We start from the raw sequence: 22,295 nt of genomic DNA on the forward strand, positions 1-22,295 counted from the left end.
CTGAGCATTGAATTATAAAGTCATAGAAAAGCAGAGCTGGAAGGGGCCTCCGTTGGTTGCCTACTCTAGCCTTCTCACTGAGGCAGGGTCATCCATACCCAGAGCATGCCCTACAAGTTCTTGTCTAACCTATTCCTGAAACTGCATCAACAAGAATGGAGGGTTTAAGACTCTTTGTCAGATATGTCCCTTCTTTCCTCTGTCACAAGGGTGTTGTCCAGTCAGGCTTTGGTTTGTTGCCAGAGGATATCTGACAAAGTAATAAAAGGGCATATTTGAACTCTTTATGCTGTCAGCCTTTGGGTGGAAAGAAAGTCAATGGAGAGTTTTTTTTAATTGTGCTATCAAATGATACTCATTGAGAGCATGAGGCAAAATACAGTCATTTTTCAGAATGGAAATGCAAGACTGAGAGATGAGGGCCTCCAAACTTGAAGTACTGCTACATTCAATAGCTTGGCTAAGTCTATTCCAGCAAGGCAGTTGGTTCAATAAAATATAACCACAAAAGCCCTTGCTTCTCACATTTTCTGGACTGTCATGGCTACATCATCATTCTACCACTACCAAAACTCTATAAAACTTTATTTTTAAGATTTCAGAACATTATTGCCCTGAATAGCCTCAAAGAGGAATCCATTCAGTAAAAAAGGTGCCACAGTCAGTATTCAGAGGGGAATTGCAGTTCTAGATTGTTGGCTTTTTTATCTGCTCATGACTTAGAAATTCACATTTACTGCAGGAGAAGACTGACCTCTAAAATCAACTGAATTGATTTTTAAACTGAGTTTATACATTGGCTGAATTCTTTCTTTCTCTCTCTCTTTTCAGGATGCTATGGTTGCTGGTCATAATTATTGGCACTGGGCTCTCTATTTTATTGAAAAGGTATGGAGATGATTTTATATCTGTGCTGCACATTACAGGTGGACAATCTGACAAATAGGTTTGATCGATCTGCCTTCCTCCCTTTTAATTATGTTAAAGTGTTTCCAAAACAAGTGTAATAGCATTTGTGTTGCTGCTACTTTTATTCAGATATTTTCAAATTATTTCATTTTTCAAAGTATAAAATTTTAAAATGAGTTAAAATGTAGAGAAGTTAGTGTCAAGCCATTAAGTACTCATGGTTATTGCACGTTCTGCACAAATGTTTTGATACAGTGATGAAACCCAGTTCTGTAGTCCTGAAAAAGGTAAAATTCCCATCAACTTCAATACAAATAGTGGTGGCACAAAGGATGTTGAAGACACTTTGCATGAATTACCCAGGAGACCCAAATGGCTACTGTGAAAAAGAAAACTGATATCACGTGATCTGAAATGCTGCATGTTCTTAGAAGTATTTAAGATGTTTTGAAATCCTTAATTAAAATATCTATACTCAACCTACTGCGCAGAAAAACGTTTTGGTTGGTTTAAATAATGCTTAGCAGGTATGGCTTTTGTTTGGGGCAAAACTCAGCAGTGAGATAACAGTTGACATGTATGTAAAGCAATGTAAATTAATCAAAAAACTCAGGTTGTTAGCAAAGAGTGTACTTTGCCCCAGCTTGGTATGAGGTTAATACAAAATGTGTGCAACTCTCAAAATGCCTGAACCTGGAGACAGTAACTTTAAAGGAAATCCTTTTTTTACTTCCTTGCTGCCTCCTTGATTTTCTTCTTGCAGACCCCCCTCCTGCCTGCCAGTGCACTTCTTGTCAGGCTTTATACATTGTGCTTTTTTACACATCTACTGTGAAAGGAACACTAAGACAAAATACACTTCCTTGCATGATTTTACCAGAAGTGTAACATACATCACTTTGATATCACTGCTGAATTAGACCCAAAGACTTCAGGGATGATTTGCTTGGTAAATCCTGGTGCAATTCCAACTGAAATTTCCTTTAAGTCTTTAAAGCTCTTTCAAGCTGGAGCTTTGGATTAAAAGCTGTCGGAAGCTGATTTATTTTTATGTAAAAAGACTGTTTATAGAGGATGACTTGGGATGCTTATTAATCAGACTAGGACCTACTCTCCTGCCCTGTATCTAATCAAGGGGAGTTGAATATACATATAAATATGAATTATAAGAATTATCATAATATATCTATACTAGATGAACCTGTGCTTTGATGCAGAAGATTAATATGATTTTAAAAAAATTTTTATAACTTTTTGTCATAATTATCAGCTTCACTTTATGGTTTATGCATCATTGCCTGTTCCAACTTCAAAAGCTTTCAGACCATCGTTTCCATCTGCTTTCGTCTCTTGTAGACTGTAATTGAAATTTTTGACGGGTGAGCTACAAACCCCCATGATCTGGCCTCCAGAATAAGAGATTTAATTTATACAGATACTGCAGATACTTACCGATATGATAAATAACCTTTTTCTGAAAATCTGTTGTTACCACATTCTACCAGTTACTTTGGGACACTGCATTCTAAAGACCGTCATCCCATGGTCCTTTGCTTTTACAGGGCGACTATGAGGCTGCTTTGACAATTTATGATAATCATGTGAGTAGCAATGACTTCTTTAGTGAAAATGCATTATACGTGGTCTTGTGTTTACATATTTCTTTCTGTATTTAATGTAAAGGAAATCATGGTGTGATACAGATTTCTGTTTTATTTATAAATGTTTAATTGTCAGTTTAGGTCAGCTGTTACTCAACTGGTAAAAATACATGTGCATTAGAGGTCATCCTAAAATGCCCAAAAGTTTCTTATGCCATCATATTTGTATTTTGTTTACTCCATATTTTAGAAACTATTTTAAATTTTATACCTGAATTTTTTAAAAATATTTTCACCAATCCATTTTTCAGTGCCTCTGGCTTTAGCCAGACTGCACTGACTGCTCTGTACAGACCATAGAGAGACTGGGGAAAAAAATGTAAATATCTAATGTGATATAAAATGCATTCTTGGTAAATCCAAGGTGTCTTGAGTGAAGTCTGAGGTCAAAGGTTAGATGACAAAACATTTTAGTCATGTTTTCCCCCTCATTTCTAGGTGATATGTTAAAGGTCTTTGACTGGATTTCAGGAAAATCTTTTGGAATGATACACAGGCAATGAATTAGGAGTCTGCATAAGACATTTCTATGCCTGCATTGTTTTTAAATGGTACAATGATACCTTGTCCTGCCTAATACTGTTGCAATGTATCTTCTTGTTTGTAGTTCCAAAAAAATCAAAGAATCATATCCTTTTTAGACTGAAGTATTTGTGAAAAGGTGAAATTTGTGTTCTTGCAAGATAACTGTACCTGGAAGAGTAGACTTTTGCGTTGTCAAGATAAATTTTGACTCTCAGTTAACTTTCCACTTCTACATGGGTCAGGCAATTTAAAAATGCCTTCTGATTGCAGATTGGTCCCAGGTGTAGGACAAGTGGAACTCTGCTAGATGTGGTTGATAACTGCTCTATGCTGTACCGGCTTCAGCTAGAAGGTAAAGAAATGCTATTTCTGTATCATTCTTCTTTAAAGAGTGAAGAGCAAAGCATCACTTTTCCAGCATGCTGGAGGAGCAGTATTAGAGACAATATGCAGAGCAAAGCTGAATGATTTGCTGTTACAGGGGCCAACTGTTTAAACTGATGCTTTCCTTGGGAGGTGAATGTTAAGTTTATATTCATGTTCCTTACCTTTATTTCTCCCCTGAGCTTATTTTTGTAATCTGGCCAGTACAGTATTCCATTCAGCTAGTCAAATATAAATCCATGCTTTTTTTTATCAATTAATTTCACTTTCTTTGTCCCTGGACAACAAGAAGTTGAAAAAACAACTGCGTAAAGCAAAACTGTCCAATTTCTAAGTGGCAGGGGGTCATGCCCTCTGTAACCTGTGGAGAGGTGGCGGAGGGGGTGGGGTCCATACAACAAGCTGTAGTAGTGTAAACCAAGTGCTATTAAATGCCTGTCTGGCTTCTCGTGCTGGGAAGATCCAATCAACTCCAATATTTAATTCTTAACATTCATAATGCTTGAAATAAGAGGTTTATGAATGTACCGTATCAGTCATTCAGAGAGTTTCATGAAACAATCTAAACAGCCAAAAAGCTTCACTTTAACTTTTTAAGCTAGAGCTCTGGAAAAATTACGTATTCACTTCCCAGTTTGTTTAATTTTCATGGAACTCTGCTACATCAGGTCATGATGAACTCATCTGCATATGTATTTTGAATTGGTAATCAAATGTCGCAGATAAATTGAGAACAATGATAAGAGCCCATCCTGTTATATGGGTTAAGGAGAAGGTGATCTATCTGCTGATAGGCCAGAATCCCTGCTAATCTTGTCTAAGATATTGGTGATAATTTATAGATAATCAATTAATTGTTTACTAAAGTTGGAGAGTCACACTGAGAATTCTGCTGGATGTAGAAGTGTTCTGATTTTTTTTAAACCTGCAGTCAAGGTTTATGCAGTTAATTATAAAGCATGTGCCATGTGATGTATGTGGAATTGTTTTAAATCATGTATTTGACTCCTAGGGTTAAAGTTGGGAAACAGGTGGAATGAAGTTCTCCAGCTGACAAAAAAGCACACCAAAGATCATGTTCTACTTTTCAGTGATGTCCACATTTTGATGTCTACGCTGGGAGCTAAAGATCATAAATCCACCAGTGAACTCTTAACAACTCTCCAGGAACTTGCCAAGTAAGTAACTGATTTAAAATATTGTTCTGAATATAACTGTTGTCCCATCACAAGCTGAGGTGAATCTTCAGGAATTTGCCAAGTAAAAAATTGTTGTTTTGAATGTAAATTTTGCCCAGTGTCATAACCAGACCAGTTTAGCAGGTTGATTGCTCTGAAGCTATCCAGTTAGGAAAGCCATCCTCTTTTTATTTTACTTTTGGTTGGTGGGTTTTTTAAATGATGACTGTGTTCATGTATGGGGGTAAGTCTTTAATACTGGCAGGTAGCAATGTAATCATATAATTCAGGTGTTCATGGCACGTAACTAAACCATTAGTTTGTTGGTTAGTTAGGTTCCTTACCATGGGTCTATATTTGGGATATGACTGTTTGTAACTGAACACAGGTACATCCTGTACATTAGGGGTGTGCAAAGCTTCAGTTACTGATTCGATTTGGAGAAGATTTGGCAGCTGAATCATTGAATCCAAATTGAATCTGGAGACCCACAAAAAGCTCTGAATCGATTTTGAAGCATGCAAATCAATTCAGAAAGGATTCGGGAAAAGATTTGGCGATTCGGAAAAGGCGGACTTGTGGGGAAACAAACTGAGAAGAGATCGGGGGGCAGGGGGGAGGAGGGAGGGGAAAGACTGCTCTGATATTGACATCTGTAGCTGGCCAGTGACTAATCTTTCCCTCAGTTCCCTTCCAATCACAGTGCTCAGGGGAAGGGACATAGAAACAGCATATAAGGCTCTGTGTGAAGCCTTTCCATCCCTTTTGTGAGCTGTTTGCCTGGAAGCAACAGCATGTGAAAGGTACTGGCTGCAGCAGCTGGCTTCCTAGTCAGTTTCTTCACTCTTTTGCTAGTCTCTCTATCTAGTAAGCAAATAGAAGAAGATCTAGTAAGCAGATAGAAGAAGATATATTACACGACACGACACAAATCAGATGGATTACACACCCGCACAAATTTTTCCAGCATATCAAACATTATGAAGCATGCTGGAAAGACAGGTGCCAGATCTTCTGGCAGAGAAGCAAGGGGGGCTAGTGTGGGAGAGCTGCAAGTTTCCCCCTGCCCAAACTTAGACGCACCCTTTTCCCTAGCAGCCATGAGATTTCTGCTGCTGGTGGGAGCAAGGAGGTGGGAGCCGAACCTGTTCCTGCACCTGCACCACCTCCACTAATACCAGAAATAGCCACCAGCACCAGCATGACAGTCTCCTCCACCCCAATTTCAGCTCATTCCCAGCATGAGCCTCCCAATGCCAGAGGAAGAGCTGGATCTGGAACCAGGGAAGCTCAGTGTCATAACCAGGGAAATTCTGGGGAAGGAGAGGGGATGTGAGTTTGTGCTGCACAACCCTCAAAGTTCCTCTACAGGCAGTTCTCTTCTGGAAGGCACTTCGGAGGAGGTTGTGGGGGCAGATGGCTCAGCTTCCCCTGTTGTGCCTCCGCCTGCTGAGGAGGGGGGATAAGGGAAGATCCCCACCCTCAACCCAGAAGCAGGGGAGTAGTGCAGTGTGGGATCATTTTGAGTTGGCAGATGATCCCAGGTATGCTACCAGCCAGCACTGCCGAAGGCAGATCAGCCAGGGCAAGGAGGTGAAACATTTCACTACCACGGCGATGCTGCTATATTGCAGGAAGCAGCACCCCTTTCCCTTGCTCCTCCTCAGCCTGGCACCAGAGGGAGTGTGCCCAAAGGGAAATCCCCCTCTCACTCCAAAGCTCTGTCCCAACAAAGCAGAAGCAGGCCACCCTGGAGCAGTGGGGGAAAGCTGCAGATGAAGTGGGGGATGTGTTGCAAAGGCAAACAAGGTCACCCAGAGCATTGGGGAGATGCTTGCTCTGGATAGCCAGCCCTTCTGTTTAGTTGAGAGGCCAGGGTTCAGGCATCTCATGGCGCTCGTGGCCCCATCATACTGAGTGCCTGCACGTACCACCATTATCAGACCTCCCTGTATGAAGTAAGAACTCCTGCAGGGAGTACTTGAGGGAGGAGCTGCACAAGGCAGGTCCTCAGGTAGCCTTGCACTTCACCTCAGACATCTGGAGTATCCGGGGAGGAGGATCATGCCTACCTCTCCCTCAAGTTACTGATGCGATCAGTCAGTGGGTTCTCCTTCAAGCAGAGTTGATGGATAAGTCCCACATGGCAAGGGAAATCATGATGGCCATGAACCACATGGTGCAAGGGTTGCTTTCTGGGCAGGGTGAAATCACCCACGGGTTCATGGTCACCAACACTGGGGCCAATATGGTCAAGGCAGTTCATGATGCCAACTTTGTTGGCATTCCTTGTGTGGCACGCAAGTTCTACCTCTTAGTCAGGGACGCCTTGGAGGGGGACAGAGCTGCTGTTGACAGCACAGTCAAGACCAGCCAGTTCATTTCAAGATGCAGGAAGGTGTCGGGATACTTCCACCAGAGCATCAAGGGGGGCAAGATGCTGTGGGACAAACAGGTAGAGCTGAGCATCCCACAACACAAAATCATGCAGGATGTGGAGACTTGGTGGAATTCCACATATCTGATGCTGCAAAGGCTGGTCAAGCAACAGAAGGCATCCATGAGATGGCCTTAGTTGGGGAGATTGGGATCAGCGGCCCCCTTAACAAAACCGAGTGAGATACCATCTCCCAGATCTTAGTGGTCCTCAAGCCATTCCTCAAGGCCACCAAGATCCTCAGCGCTGTCAATGCCATCCTTAGTCAGGTAATCCCTGTAGTGAGGGAGCTTGAGAATCAAATGGAGAAGTTCCAGGGGATCAATGTTCCTGGCTGGGGCAAGCCACTTTCACCAGAGGTGCAGGCACTGGTGGAGTGGCTGAAGGAGGGCATCAAAAAATGGCTGGATCTATTGCAGTCCAGTATGGTCCACATGCTGGAGCCGTGTGCGACCCAAGGGTGAAGGGGAGCGTGTGCACCGGCAAAACCCTCAGTCACTGGACAGAGGTGCTGGTGAACAGAGTCAAGGAGACAGAAGGGAGGATGTGAACGAGGGGGACCCATTTTCCCATTCCAGCACTTCAACCACGAGCCAATCTCTTCCACGGCAGCCACTGCCAAGGTGGGCCAAGGACATGGCTTCGATGGTGGAGTCCAGAGGTACCAGATCCCGGCTTCGGGCAAGTGGCACGGAGGCTTTTGTGGCTACCTATCTCACCAAGGATGTAGAGCCATTGGACTGTGACCCCTTGGCCTGTTGAGCAACCCGCAGCTGGATTTGGCAGTATCTGGCCACAGTTGCCTGGAAACACCTGTCCTGTCCACTGACCAGTGTTCCAAGCGAGAGGGTGTTCAGCATTGCTGGGGGTATTATGACACCCCACCATACCTCCTTGGATCCTAATTTGGTGGAGCAGCTGATGTTCCTCAAGGTGAACCTCCTGCTGCTGGAGTTCCCCAAGTTCCACATGCAGACGGAGTGAGTGTCACCCTCCTCACTCTGTCCACACCTATTTCTTTAAAAAAAAAAAAAATTTTAAACCATTTAATGCCCTGCTCTCAGAGCTGGAGGTGGCACTCACTATCACCAGCCAACAGGGGAAGAACATCTCCCTGCTGAGCTCCCGTTCCAGGATGGACTTGGAGGTATAGGCTGGGGCTGTGGGGAAGGAGGAGGCCCCAGGTCCTGGGCATGACCTAAAACTGCACCCAGCCAGGGTGAGGAGGCCTGGTGGGACTGCTGGTGGCAGGGCAGCCCCCAAGAAATGCCAGGACTGCAAACCTCCCTGGTGAAAGGCACGTAGGAGGCACCTTATAACCTCCAGCCACCACACGCATGCACAGTCCTAGCTAGGGAAAGCCCAGACCTGTAAGATCTTTGAGAGGCCTGAGGCTCACTGATTGCAGTGGAGTTGTGAGGGTCCAGGTGAGCTTAGCTGCCTGGGATGCCATCTGTGAGGCATGGGCTGCAGTGTAGGGAAGGTATGGAGCTGCAGAACGGATGCATGTCACCCTAGACATCAGGGGCCCAAGTGGGCGGCCTCCTGCTTGGGGAACATTTGAATTAGTTTTCCTTCAAGGTGTAACAGGTAAAAGAGGGGCGGGTGGTTGGTCCAGAAACAGGTGGGTGGGCTGAGATCTCACCTGCACTGGGAAGGTCCCCTGCTCTTCCTGAATGGAATGAATAGTGAAGAAGCCAGGAGCTGGCATGCAGTGCAGATAAGAAAGCCAGTCAGTGAAAATGTAAATTAAGGTGTCCAGGTGAGGGACAGGTTGGGAGCAGAGAAGTGGGGAAGGGGAATGTAGCAGGTAAAAGTGGAGAGGTACCTGGGGAGTCAGATGTCAGGTAGGTTATATTGTGTCATAAATCCAATGTCTATATTAAGTCCATGAGTTCATAGGCTTATCTGTGAAAAGGCTACCATCCCTGCTGGTTTCATCCTGCTGCACCTTAACACACACAGTCACACGCCACGAGTTTTCTTTCAGCAGTTTGAGGTGCAGTTTCCCAAAACCCCTGCACCTATCTCTGTGAAACTTGGCAGGCTTCATGCCCTCAGAAGGGGCTACCATCCCTGCTGGTTTCATCCTGCTGCACCTTAACACACACAGTCACACGCCACGAGTTTTCTTTCAGCAGTTTGAGGTGCAGTTTCCCAAAACCCCTGCACCTATCTCTGTGAAACTTGGCAGGCTTCATGCCCTCAGAAGGGGCTACCATCCCTGCTATTTTCATATAAATCCGCCAAAAAATGAGAAAGTTATAGGTATTTAAGTGATTGCCTATTATAGTCTGTGACTGAATCACTAAATTTCTCCAAATTGGCACCAAATCTTTCTAAGCCAATTCAGCCAAATGGATTTGGGACAGTGACCTGAATCTTCAAATCGAATCACTGTCCTCCAAATCAGCTGAATCCGAATCGAATACTGCCCTATTCACACAGGCCTACTGTACAACAGTAAGGAAAATTTACACATTTCATGTTACTTATGAAAGTTCTTTCTGCTCTGAAGGTCTGTTTCTTAAAGACCATTCTTTGAGCAGAGTACCGTACTAGTTGTTACATGAATTATTTTGATGTTAGTCCAAATTGTGCAAATAGGACTTTCTATAATTTGGATCTCTGTTACTTGTTTGAATATTTTTAGAATTCAGCACAATGGAAACATTCTTGTCATAATCTTGTTTACTTATTTTTAAAAATATTCCTAATGTCGTTCCTCCATTTATGAATGCTGTATGAAGGGTTGACATATTATTATTGGATAATAAAAGCATGCTACAGACACAGGTAATATTCATTAAAGGTATTATAAGCACATCTGTAGAAAATGAGATGCTTATCAGCCAATTGAGTTATTTTTTGGAACCTATAGCAATCTTAAAGATTGTCATAAACTCCTTATAACTAATACTTATTAACAATTTTTATTAGGCTGTTTCTCAATAGAAATGTTACCAAAATGTAGCTGATACAGTTCTGAATACAAAGACGCAGCAAAACTCCCACTGCTTGTGAAAATGACCCACTGAAGGTTTGATAGGTCTGGAAGCCACAGAAATGACAAATAGTATAACGTAGTTTGCCCAGTGCTAGCAGATGGTTTTGGAGGGTAGGTGGGGAGGGTTCTCGTAAATGCTTGCATTTTGTGCTGTAGGACTTCTGCCTTGGTGTAGAGAATACTTAATGCATTACTCTTACACCCTAGTGTTTTGTCTTGTGTGCTGTCTGCACCTTTTTATATTAAAGGTGCACCAATACATCTGTCCAATATCGGATCGGCACTTAAGATAAAGAAAATTGTCTGTATTGCAAATCGGCCTGATACGGCCAATAAATGGCCATGCATGCACAGCCTCAGTGCAGCACATTGGCGGTGAGGAGCACAGCCCAGCAGCTTGAAGAGCAGTGTCCAGCTCATGAGTCTATTGTGGTGGAAGGGGAGGGGGGAGAGAAGGGTCATGGGGGGGAGTAGATTAAGGCCCCCATGATGAGGGAGGGAGTGGGGCTGGGACAGGGGCTGGAGCAAATGCTGCCTACCTGGGGCAGCGTGAGGATGGAGCTGTGGCTCATCCAAGGGGGTGTTGGGGGGGCAGCTCCCCCCACTGTGCGCCATTTGTCTGGGAGCCACTCATCTGGCACTCACTTGTCTGCTGCTTATCCGGGAGGGCGTGGGGGCGCATGTACCCCCAGATTGGGACAGGTAAGGCTGGGGCTGCGCTGGGCTGCACTTGGGGTGGGCAGCAGTGGTGCTGGGAGCAGGGCTATGGGGGGGGCTGCAGCCTCCCCAAAATACACCATAGTGCCCCCCCCATAGCCCCATTCCCAGCACCACTGTACAGCCCAGCACAGCCACAGCCTTGTCTGTACTGCACAGATCCAGGGGCAGGGCCCCGCCCCCCATGCCCTCCTGGGTGAGTGGCAGGAGCAGTGGCAGGAGCTTCCAGGTGAGTACTGGACGAGCCTCCGGATGAGCAGCTCCCAGACAAGCGGCGCAAGCCACCTCCCTGCGCCCCCTAGATGACCAACGGCTCTGTCCTGTGCCTGCCCAGTCCCAGCAGGGCAACACTTGCCCTTGGCCCAGCCCCATTCCCTCCCTCACCATGGGGGGCCTTGATCTGCACCCCAACACCCCTTCCCTCCCCCCTCCCCTTCCAGCATAAGAGACTGACTAGCTGAACGCAGCTGTATCGGAAATTGGATCACTGTCTGCCCATATGCTTCCTTAAAAATCTGTTAGTGGTATCGACCCCAAAAATCTTGATTGGTGCACCCCTAATTTATATGTGCTGTTGGCATTGTTACAGTCGCTGGGCATTTTTCCAGTAGAAAAGTAAAACTTTTACTTGAATTCACTTTGGATAACAGACCAGGATATGAATAGACGCATTTGGAAAACTAGATATATCACATTAAACCCAGCATTTACCATGCCAAAAGATAGTAAAGGAACACACATCAAGAATAAAAGCTAATTAAAAATGTCTAGAATAGGTAATATATTATTTTTATTATTTTACAGTAGCCATAAAATTCCAGTTGACCAGTAGCCAGTGCAATATTTTCATGACTCTGGGTTTTTTTAGCCTTTGGACTTCGAGAAATTTTTTTCAGGTATTATCTGTTTTGACACCTATTTTCATGGACTGAAGCTCTGATTCCCCTTTAATGTAGTTCTTAGATAAATCAGCCCTTCCAAGATGAATTGGACATAATTAAATACAATCTCTTTGATCTGTGGTTGTTTTGGGAAACATGAGGGTTGTGAAATGTGTTTAAATACAGAAAGCTTTGCATTTAGCACCAGATATCCCTAATACTATTTAATGTTTTAAAATTAAGTCTACACCTTTAACTCTCCTCTGGGCTTTGTTTGGAACTGATTCATCAAAAAACTCTTAAGATGATATTTTCAAAAGTGCCCGGCATTGCTTTACCTCTGACTCTAGAGAAAACAAGAAGACTTATAGCATTGCCTCCCATGGCAGAACAACTTTAGGCCCAAGCTGAGCACTTTGAAGATGTTTAGAACAATGTGGTAATTTATTTTGCTGTTACTGCCTTATGAGTTTTGATGCTTAACATGAGTAATTCAAAGACATCGTTGGGAAGTATACACACGCACTCATTATACTCTCTTTTTTCAAAGATTGTCTCCCAAAACAGCTGCAGAATGTATTTCAAAATTTAGGTTTATTTGCACAAGCTTGCATGCTTACAGCTATATAATGCATATTATATTTTTATCATATCCATTTTACACAAACTTTCAGTGGTGTTTTTGAAGTGGTAACTCGAGTATTTGATGCAAGTTGGTAGTGCATTTTTAGCCCTCTATTTCCATAGTGTTATGCTGTCTAGATTTCTAATCATGATAAACTAACAAATATAGAATTAAGAAACTGCAGGCTACAACAGCTGTGCACTACATCCTTTTGTGTTAGAAAGAGCTCAATTTTGTTTTCTTGTGTTATAGTGAGAAACATTATTACATACAAAGTGGATTTTACAAACATATTACAACAAAGTGGATTTCTAATCTATTATGGCTGGTGTAACAGGGAACCCTATCCCTGTTACTAGGAGGCAGGGCTGCCCCTTTAAGACCCAAGTCTTTAGGAACACCAAGCACCAGGAGGCTAGGGGTTAATTTCCCAACCACTCAAGCTGGTCAGCTGACAGGAAAGGGATAGACCTCTGGGCACATATAAACCCCAGGGCCAAGGCTGGCAGGAGGAGGTCTTTGGCAAGTGGCTGGGGAAGAGACCCCCTGCATGGCAAAACTACCCAGGAACGCTGTGGCTGCTGGCCAGACTGTTGCTGTGGCTAATGAGGCTCCAGAAGTCTACAAGGTACCCAGAGGTGGGAGGTACTCAATACTCAAGGAGTAGTTTGGGGTTTTTAAGGAGCCAGAGTGTGGCTTGTAGGACTTGTATTATGTTATAGCTCAGGGGTTCATATTTATGTTGTTGTTTTATCTGGTGGAGTAGGCTGAGGATATTGGGGGAGGAGAAGGCCTTATTGAGGCACACTACTGTGCGAAGCACCAGGGGGCACAGCGCCAGGGTGGTGATCAGACCCCAGTGTAAGGGGGTGCAATGACAGGGGATGATCAGACCGGGGCACAGCACCAGGAGGCTCAGAGACAGAGGTCAGGCCCCAATGCCAAGTGGCACAGTGACGGGGGTGGGCAGACCCCAGCACCGGGAGGCACAGTGCCAGGGGGCACAGCAACAGGGAGTGAGCACGCCCAGCACCCAAGGGCGCAAGTCAACATTTATATAACATCTACAAGGCATGGGCCACCCTGTAGGGGAGGTTTGGAGCAGTGGATAGTGACCCCTAGTGTCGGGGTATTAAATGAGCAGCCTCCCACCTGAGTAACATCATAATTATTGTTCCATCAAGGCTTGGCAGGCGAGAAAGATGGGTAGGTAGCCCAGAGACAGAGGGTCTGGCCTACATTAGACGTGACAGGGGATGGACCCCTGTCACAGTTGGATATTCATTTGATAGCAATGTTCCTTCATATATCATAGAAAACAGGACCTCAAAAAGTCATCTAGGCCAATCCCGTGCTCCAAATAGCAACAGCCCTGTTGCTTTGCTTTCTGCTTCCTGCCCTCTTGTCCCGGTCTAATCTGATGCTCTTTCTACTCCTCACCATATCTGCCGGTAAGAAGGCCTGTTCCATCTCCGTTTTGCTGCATGCCACACACAAAGGTGTCTGCCACTTGTGACATCAGTGCTACAGATTAGGCACCCTTGGGCTAATGTTTTCTTGCCATATTTTCTTACATACATACTTGCCTTTCTCCCCAATCTATGCTCTCCCCCGTCATTTGGGGTGTGTGGTTTAAGCAGGGTGGCTGCTGTCTTTGCTGAAAAGAATCACACCTGGAGACACTGTGCATGCCATGCAGTTGCCAAGATGGCTGCCACTTTTGTTTCAACAAGCTGAAGGGACAGAGTCCTGCATTAAACCTCTCACAGCCATAGTTATTGCCCAAGCAGGGTAGCTTGTGCCTGAAGCAGCAGGCAAACTGTTGGCAGTATCTTGTTGGGGCTTGTGATGTGGAAAAATCACTTCATTTACAAGAACTTCTATAAAGAACTACTTACAATAAAGGATTAACAGTTTTGCTACTGCTCGTGCCAGGGCTTGGGGCTTAACTATGTATGACATCAGTCCTCCTGGAAGCATAGCGTTCAGGAAGTGTGGCATCAGAGGAGATGGTCTGAATGAGATAGTTTTCACCAAAAGTTCTTGCTGCCTCCAGACTGTCTGATGGGAAGTCATACTTCCTAGACTCTCTGTGTTCCCAAGAAGACCTACTTTATCACACAGTTGGCCATGATTCTGGGAAAATCTTTTTTACCTTCTGCCTTCCAAAAAACAAGGCATGTGTTTTATTTGGGGGTGTCTCTTCTGTGAGAAAAATATGGTAAGGACTTCCAGTGATGGCAATTCAGAAACATCTTGAGATAATCTATTCCACTACTTAACCACCCCCGTAGTGAGAAAGTACTTTGTTGCAATTTAAATCTCACAAGAGCCAGGGAAAACAGGAAAACCTTATAGAAAGGCAGCAAACCAGCAGATATACATCTTGAGAGGGGGCAAAACCAAATGTGCCCTTCTCAAAGCAACCATGAGGAAAAAGTGGGTGCAGACCACCCTTAAAAGAGCAAGCAAAAATGAAAATTGTGCGCCCTTGGCCCATTTGCTGAAGAGAACTGCAGATCCCAGAGACTTGCCTAGCCAGCTGCAGAGAGGTGCACCGTCCTCAGGACTATTAAAGACTTACATTTCTTGACTTAGGCAAAGTTTCTGTTGTTTCTTCATTTGGGCAAAAATTGGACAACATTTCTGTTGTTTCTTTGTCTTATGCTTAAATTGTAACTTGCTGTACTCAATAAATGCTCTATTCAGAGAATGGACTATTCTTGTTGAAACTATTTTCATGGCTTCAGTGCCACCACCTAAATTCTAACATTAAAATTAATAATATTTCTTCTTGTCCTGTCCCCTGTGGACATAGAATAATCTACTGCCATCCTCTTATAACAATCTTTTCTGCATTGGAAGATCTTTAGCTGAGCTTCACTCAGTCATCTCTTCTCCAGTCCAAATAATTCCAGTTTTTCCATCTTTTTCTTGCTTTTCCCTTGTCTTGGTTGGATAAATCTGCCCACAAATGACTAATAATCTCAAATGCAAATGTATCATGTAACATTGAGGTGCGATTGGATGAAGCCAAGTTTGTTGAACTAATAAGTGCAAGACTAAAAGTTTAAGTATCTACTGCCCTAAACATGGATCATATACAACGCTGAGCTGTGTGGACAGAGAGGTTTAGAATCATAGAAAATGAGGGTTGGAAGGGACTTCAGGAGGTCATCTAGTCCAACCCCCTGCTCAAAGCAGGATCGTCCCCAACTAGATCATCCCAGCCAGGGCTTTGTCTACCTGGGTCTTAACCTCCAAGGATGGGGATTCCACCACCTCTTTGGGTAACCTGTACCAGTGCTTTACTACCCTCAAAGTTTTTCCTCATATTTAACCTAAACTTCCCTTGCTGCAACTTTAGACTATAGTCCCTTGTTCTGTCATCTGCCACCTCTGAAAGCAGTCTAACTCCATCCTTTTTGTAACTACCCTTCAGGAAGTTAGTCTGCTATTAAATCCCCTCAGTCTTCTCCAGACGAAATACGCCCAATTCCCTTAGCCTCTCATAAGTCATGTGCCCCAACCCACTAACCATTTTTGTTGCCTGCCTCTGGACTCTCTCCGATTTGTCCACATCCTTTTTGTAGTGGATGTGGACAAAACTGGACAACAGTACTCCAGATGTGGCTTCACTAGTGCCGAATCGAGGGTAAGAATTACTTCCCTTGATCTGCTGGCAATGCTCCTACCAATGCAGCTCAGTATGTTGTTAGCTTTCTCAGCAACAAGGGCACACTGTTGGCTCATATTAAGCTTATTGTCCACTGTAACCCCCAGGTCCTAAGCTGCTGCTTAGTCACTTGGTTCCCAGCCTGTACCGATACATGGGATTGTTCCATCCTAAGTGCAGGACTTTGCATTTGTCCTTATTGAACCATATGAAGTTTCTTTTGGCCCAGTCCTTCCTTTTGTGTAGGTCACTCTGAATCTTAGCCCTACCCTCCAGCATATCTACTGTTCTGCCTAGCTTGATGTCATCAGCAAACTTGCTGAGAATCCACTCCATCCCGTCTTCCAGGTCATTGATAAAGATATTGAATAAAACTAGATATTTTGCTGGATATTTTTTGGAGCTGAAAGTTCATATGAGATGCAACCGGAACCACCACAACAACAAAACAAGCACAAAATAAATAGGCAAAGCAGCACTTGTACTGTAACAGAGCCAAAAGCATGGAATTTACTTAGAAGAAGAGATTTTATCCAGGATACATCCTGTTGTTTGATTCCTCCTTTGGTGGGGGGAAATAGGATTTTGTACATGTAAGTTAACAATACTTCATGAGATAAATTCTGATCCATCCTATTTTCCCCTCTTAAAGGAAAAAAAGTCACAAGACCCTGAATATTGTCCAGTTCTTGGGTCCAGCAAGGTAGTAATGTCATCAAAACATGGTGTGCTCATATAATTAAAACGGCTGAGATTTTAAAAAATGTTAAGAGTAACTATGGATGTTTGTAAGCAGTTTGTGAGGTTATGTATGTCTGGCATTGTGCATGATTAATCCTTCAGCTACGTTGGGCTGCTGTGAGCAACACTACCTACCAGTAGAACATGACAACAGTACTGAAAAAAGAACTGCTGAAGATCTGCTTGTTGGAAGTTAAATATCTTCTTGTTTCACAGGAATCCTGGTGAAGACTATGAGCTTGGCCTGGTTCCAAATCTGGGATTGCCCCTTTGCCAAGCTTTTGTGGAATTTGACAGTGGAAATTATGATAAGGCAGTAGAACTGCTTTATCCAATTAGGTACCAGATCCCACAGATAGGTGGCAGCAATGCTCAGGTAAGTACCATTATTAAATTGCCTTTCAGTAGATTCTGGGCGCTATGTTATGTTATGTGTAAGATTCCTTTTTTAATTTTCAATTCCTACAGTGTAATATAGCCCGTTCCTGAATTTTCTTTGAAGTGGAAGTGCTACATTTCAGCTGGTTAATGTGTTCCATCAGCAAGAAAAAGTGCTACCTACAACATTTGTTACCAAATATTATAGTGTATTTTTTCTCTTTCCAGAAAGATATCTTCAACCAGTTGTTGATCCACGCTGCAATGAATTGTAAATCTAAAACTTATCGGAAACTGGCTAGGTGAGTGCCGCTTGCAGTCATTGGTCATGTCCAGTTGAGTGTAAATGTTTGTTTCCCTGGGGATAAGTAGCAAAAGCACACTTTGTGCCACTACTACTTGTCCCTGGGGAACATCTGTGCCATGCACACTCTGGTGGATGGCAGATTACCCTGGGAGGGGAGACTGGGGTCAGTGACTGTGCTGGCCCAGCAGCCTTACCTGGGGTCCTGGGGGCTTCAGGGTGCTGCAGCTACAGCGCTTCTACAGCTGGGAACCTGGCTGGCAACTGGAACGTGGCTCTAGCCAGCCAAGCTCCAGTTTTGGACAGTGCTCCCTGCTTTCTTTTGGAGTGGGTTTTTTTTTTACCGTGGAATCTCCTGGGGTCAAAAAACCCTCACATGCTGCAAGGTACGAGTGCAAGGAATGCCTGCATGTGGATTGTGTGGCACCACAGATGGGTCTGTGGCACCACATACTGCATGTCCATGCTTGTCTGAACACAGCCATTGTGTTCTGGCTTCTGTGATATTTAACAGCAGGAATGCTGTTTATGAAAGCTGAAATGACCAGTGTTTAATGTTATAAATGACAAATGAAATTATGCTCAAGCAAGCAAAAGCAAACCTAAATGTTATTACGTTTGGTATAATGGGCACAGTCTGCAGCACTGGCCAGATACAGTAGAACCTGGGTTCTTTGCAGGATCAGGTCTCTTAAGTTCCTGCAAAAAAGAGGGGTTTTAAGCCAACTTGGAGGTATATACAGCTGCAGAAAAGCTGCATGGGCCTGCTGAGGTGCTCCAGCTGTTTGCTTTGGCATTATGTCAGAGTGCCTCTTCTGCTATCAGCTGGGTGGGATTGCTGATGAGATTCAGCTGAGTAGAGAAATGTCTGTAGAAGTAAAATTCACAGCAAAGCATTGAGAAACCCACTCTTCATTTGGTAACCTGCTGCAAAGTAAGTGTGTTATTAGCTAACAAAAGTTCTAATTCCACTGCATGCAGTTAGGCTACCAGAGCCTGGGCTGGTTAACTGTTTCAGGTGATTGGCAGTCTATAGTCCCTCTATAAAGGACTTTCCTTCCAATGGTGCACCACTGTATTTTCTTAGGGAAGAAATATACTTAAAAATATACTCTTCAAAACATAATTAAGTGTTAGGCAAAATATCAGAACAAGCTAACTTTTCTGTTCACCGTGGGAAACAGCATGCAGAGACTTCTCCTTTGGCTTTCTTCACTGCTGACAGGATGACACACTCTTTCCTTCAAACCATCTGCTTCAGGGCCTTCTAGATGAGCATTTCTGCCTTTGTTAGCCCTACCCTGTGAATCTCCCTCACTTGCTCTTTCCCATCTGGATCTATTCACTGGACAGGCTTGCCTGTGATGGTCCTCTAGTCCATAAGAGGAGCAGGCTACATCATGCAGTCTCACTTCAAGCTAGGTTTGTGTGAACTAGTCCTGGAACTAAAAGAATCTTAACCATGTTAGAGTATTTCTTCTGCCTCCATCTCTAGATTACAAGCTAGGAATGTGGAGGCTTGGTGAGAGGAGAACAGACTTGTTTAGAACTGACCTCCTAGGCAAAGGGCAGCCTGCACTGTGCAAGCACAGTGCTACTTCCAGTGCCACGTGACCATGAAAATGAATTAAATGGTGAGGCAGAAGTGTGGAAAACCTAAGTCCATCCAGTTAGTGAATGCTCTGTGTTGTATATTTGTGGATCAAGTATACAGTACTGACCTTAAAAAACACTGCTGTCAGGTAATGCTGGTGAGTGACAGTGAAGTTACTGAAATAGGTCACCATCTACCAGCCTTTTAGATACATGACACATGGCTACTAAACAAGGGAACAAAAAACAGCCTGCTCTGTAATTTTGAACACCGTACTCAAGGCCTCTTTTTCCTGCTTCTCTACCTCCAGGTGCCTCTTGATGGAACGTGATGCGTTGAGACCAAATTCACCATTGACTGAGCGGCTTATTCGGAAAGCATCAGCTGTTCATGCAATGACTTGAGTCTCTGTCATTCCAATGAAACCATGATTAGCACTGTTAATCAATAGCTTCCCATGTAATTAAAGGAATCAAATTGGAGGGAATTATTGCCTTATAAGCCATGCCAGATCTCCTGTTTGCCTGAACTTTGGAATGCTTTTGTTGGTGATTCAGCATTGTTGCTTAACTTCCTGCAGCATCTCCAGTCCTAACAAGAAGTTGGCTTAGTTATACCTGGGAAAAGACAGCAATTGCAGGAAAAGTAGAGGTCTATCAGTCTTTGTTTACAACCTGCTGAGCCATTGCTTTCTAGAAATGTGGATGGGTTTTATGCTGTTTGGGTTGTGGGATAACAGTACTCTAGACAGGCTGTCAAATTATTCAGTGCTTTTGCTATTCTTGTCCATAAATAGGAAAGGGAGGAGATTTGAACTGTTTTTCACAAAAGTACAACATCATGTGGGATATATTAGAGAAGCCTGGGTGGTGCCAAAGTTCTAGGAAATGGACAAGATGACATTGGCCCAGAGTCACATCTCAGCACAAAATTATGGGCCAAAATCTTGTCCTTTTCCTGGCCTCACAGATTTGGCTTTCAGTTTTTCAGAGAGATTTTACACTGCTGTCTATCTAAGATTTTCTTTGCTTCTGTTACTCTAAAGATTTTTCTTGGGTTTTTTATTGCATTTTAATGAGGATTTAAGATTCAGGGGGTTTTTTTAATCCTAGTAATGCTGCATATTTTTATAACAGCTCTATCGGTGAGTAATAATAATGGGGAACAGTAGTTACAAGTCTGATGCCAATGAATTAAGTCTTGATTTGAATACATTACTGATACATTTAAGAATGAAATTCTTAACAGTTGTATTGCCCATTCATTTACAGGGTGTGACTGATGCTCTCCTATAGTCTGTCAATAAATTTAATCCTGTGCTCAGTGTATTACCAGAGAAGTGACTACATACATTTATGGAACTGTGTGGTTTTTGAATATTCAACATGGGGCTTCTTAAGCAGAACTGCATGGTGAGTCAAGTATACACCCAGCATGGGTGAGGGAATTTTGAATTAAAATGGTAAGGACCAAGTTCAGCAATGTTAGACTTCTCAGACGTCCCAGAAAGGTCATTTATACTCCTCTCTGCCACCAACAAGCAGTCAACAAGCACACGGACAACAACAATGGAAAAGCAATGTGGGTGGGTATCTGTCTCTGAAAATAACGGCACACATTAATTCTTTTTTCTTGAAGCAATATTCAGCAAAGTTACCCATACCATGCAGACAGAACATATTTAAGATCTCATCACCACAAATAGAGTAAACTGCAGGGTGATACTTTTATCAACTTAGCTGCACCTCCCCTCCCACCCCAGTGTACCAAACCATGAACTCCCACATGATTGGATGGGTGTCAAAGCAGAAGCTTGAAGCTCAGAGCCCCTAGCTACTGCTGCAGCCACAGCAAAAAGGGGAGTGGAGGTTGGGTGAGAACGTGGAGAGCTGCAAATGAACCCAGACCATTGGCTGCCACTTAGACAGTCATGTGCTAATAATATTAATGTTCAAATTGTAGGATTAATTTTCTTGAAGGAGAAAGATAAGAGAATAAATAAATAAATTATAGTACTTTGTTTCTCCCTCTACAGAAACTGTGAGCCCTATAAGCACAAGTGAAACTACCGATGGAATAATGAACAATTTTAACTTAGTGCATTTAACAAACACTTTCCAAGCTGCTTTAAAAAACCTAACCGTGCTTGACGGGTGGCAGGGTTTCACTGATGTGCAGCAGGGCCTAACACTCTAGCTCTGTTAAACTTGTCAGCAGGAGGGGGATGGATAAATATAGCTTCAGTGATTTGATGCAATTACAACACGTTGGAGCAGCTTCTCTGCATGTGTATAGGAGCCCTGTGCTTTTTAGTTAGTGCATGTTAAGACGAGCTAATGTGCATTTTCTTAGTACCTCACAATGGAGGGAATTTTTACATGTGCTCTGGGGATGGGGTGAAGGAGCTTTAATTAGAGTGGCTCTGAGACCTGCTCTATTTAAAGCACCCAGAGGTTCTCATGTATCAGTACCCCTGCACTTAACAATGGTGGCAGGGCTGCTTTATCTAAATCTCATTCAGTGAGCTTTAGTTCAAGTGCCCCTGCTGCCATTTTGAAGCACGGGAACACTGTTTTGCAAGATGCGGAGGCTGGCTGGAGTACAGTAATTACCACGCTGCAGGAGATGGGATTAATTGAGTCTGCCCTGGAGCACTGTAATTACAACGCATTGGAGCAGCTTCCATGCTCATGTACAGGCACCCTGAGGTACTAGATTTCATGTGCCTTAACTAAAGTGCATTAATGCACATGTCAATATACCCAGTTGAGAATTTGTAGTGCTATGGATGGCATGCTTGAATATGCCTAGTTATTTGTTGGTGTGCCGAGCCTGTTTGCTCCTGTGAAGGAGATTCTCCTCCTTAATTTTTATTTGAATTATATAGTCTGAAACCATGCAAAGGCATTAAAATCTGTTTCTTCCAACATTGGTTCCATTGTATATTGTGTCAACAAGAGAACCATATGTCTGATGACTATTTCCATGTTTTCTGAGACCTGCTGAACCAAATGGGACAATTGATAAATGACACCCAGGAAAAAGCCAACCAACCTGCTTAATGGGTATTTTGTGTCGGTCTTTCATCAGCCCAAAGGGACCGTCCTACCTAGCATGATGCGGGACAGCCAGTGTGAGGGCATATTTATACCCAACATTGATGTAGACCTTGTAAAGGAACACCTTGAGAGGCTGGACACCTTCAAGTCAGCAGGTCCTGACAGATTACACCATAAAGTACTCAAGGAGCTGGTAGGTGTCATAGCCCAGCCATTGGC

At 43.6% G+C, this 22,295-nt stretch overlaps 1 protein-coding gene across 2 annotated transcripts in view; it reads left to right on the plus strand.

Moving 5' to 3' along the window:
• LOC109296527 (tetratricopeptide repeat protein 38-like) overlaps positions 1-20,367 on the plus strand; it is a 65,532-nt gene extending 45,165 nt beyond the window's left edge. Inside the window, exons 8-14 of one of the 2 annotated variants that reach the window (XM_019515945.1) lie at positions 832-888; positions 2,472-2,510; positions 3,366-3,447; positions 4,492-4,657; positions 16,958-17,117; positions 17,352-17,421; positions 19,328-19,415. In XM_019515945.1, coding sequence (XP_019371490.1) covers positions 832-888; positions 2,472-2,510; positions 3,366-3,447; positions 4,492-4,657; positions 16,958-17,117; positions 17,352-17,372 — 525 coding nt within the window. In that variant the 3' untranslated portion in view covers positions 17,373-17,421; positions 19,328-19,415. Of the gene's footprint in view, positions 1-831; positions 889-2,471; positions 2,511-3,365; positions 3,448-4,491; positions 4,658-16,957; positions 17,118-17,347; positions 17,422-19,327 lie in introns of both variants that reach the window. The other variant, XM_019515944.1, reaches the window with a different exon arrangement.
• The last annotated feature ends 1,928 nt before the right edge of the window (positions 20,368-22,295 follow it).

Source organism: Gavialis gangeticus, unplaced genomic scaffold, assembly GCF_001723915.1.
Source record: "Gavialis gangeticus isolate Ggan-Ray unplaced genomic scaffold, GavGan_comp1, whole genome shotgun sequence".
Lineage (NCBI taxonomy): Eukaryota > Metazoa > Chordata > Crocodylia > Gavialidae > Gavialis > Gavialis gangeticus.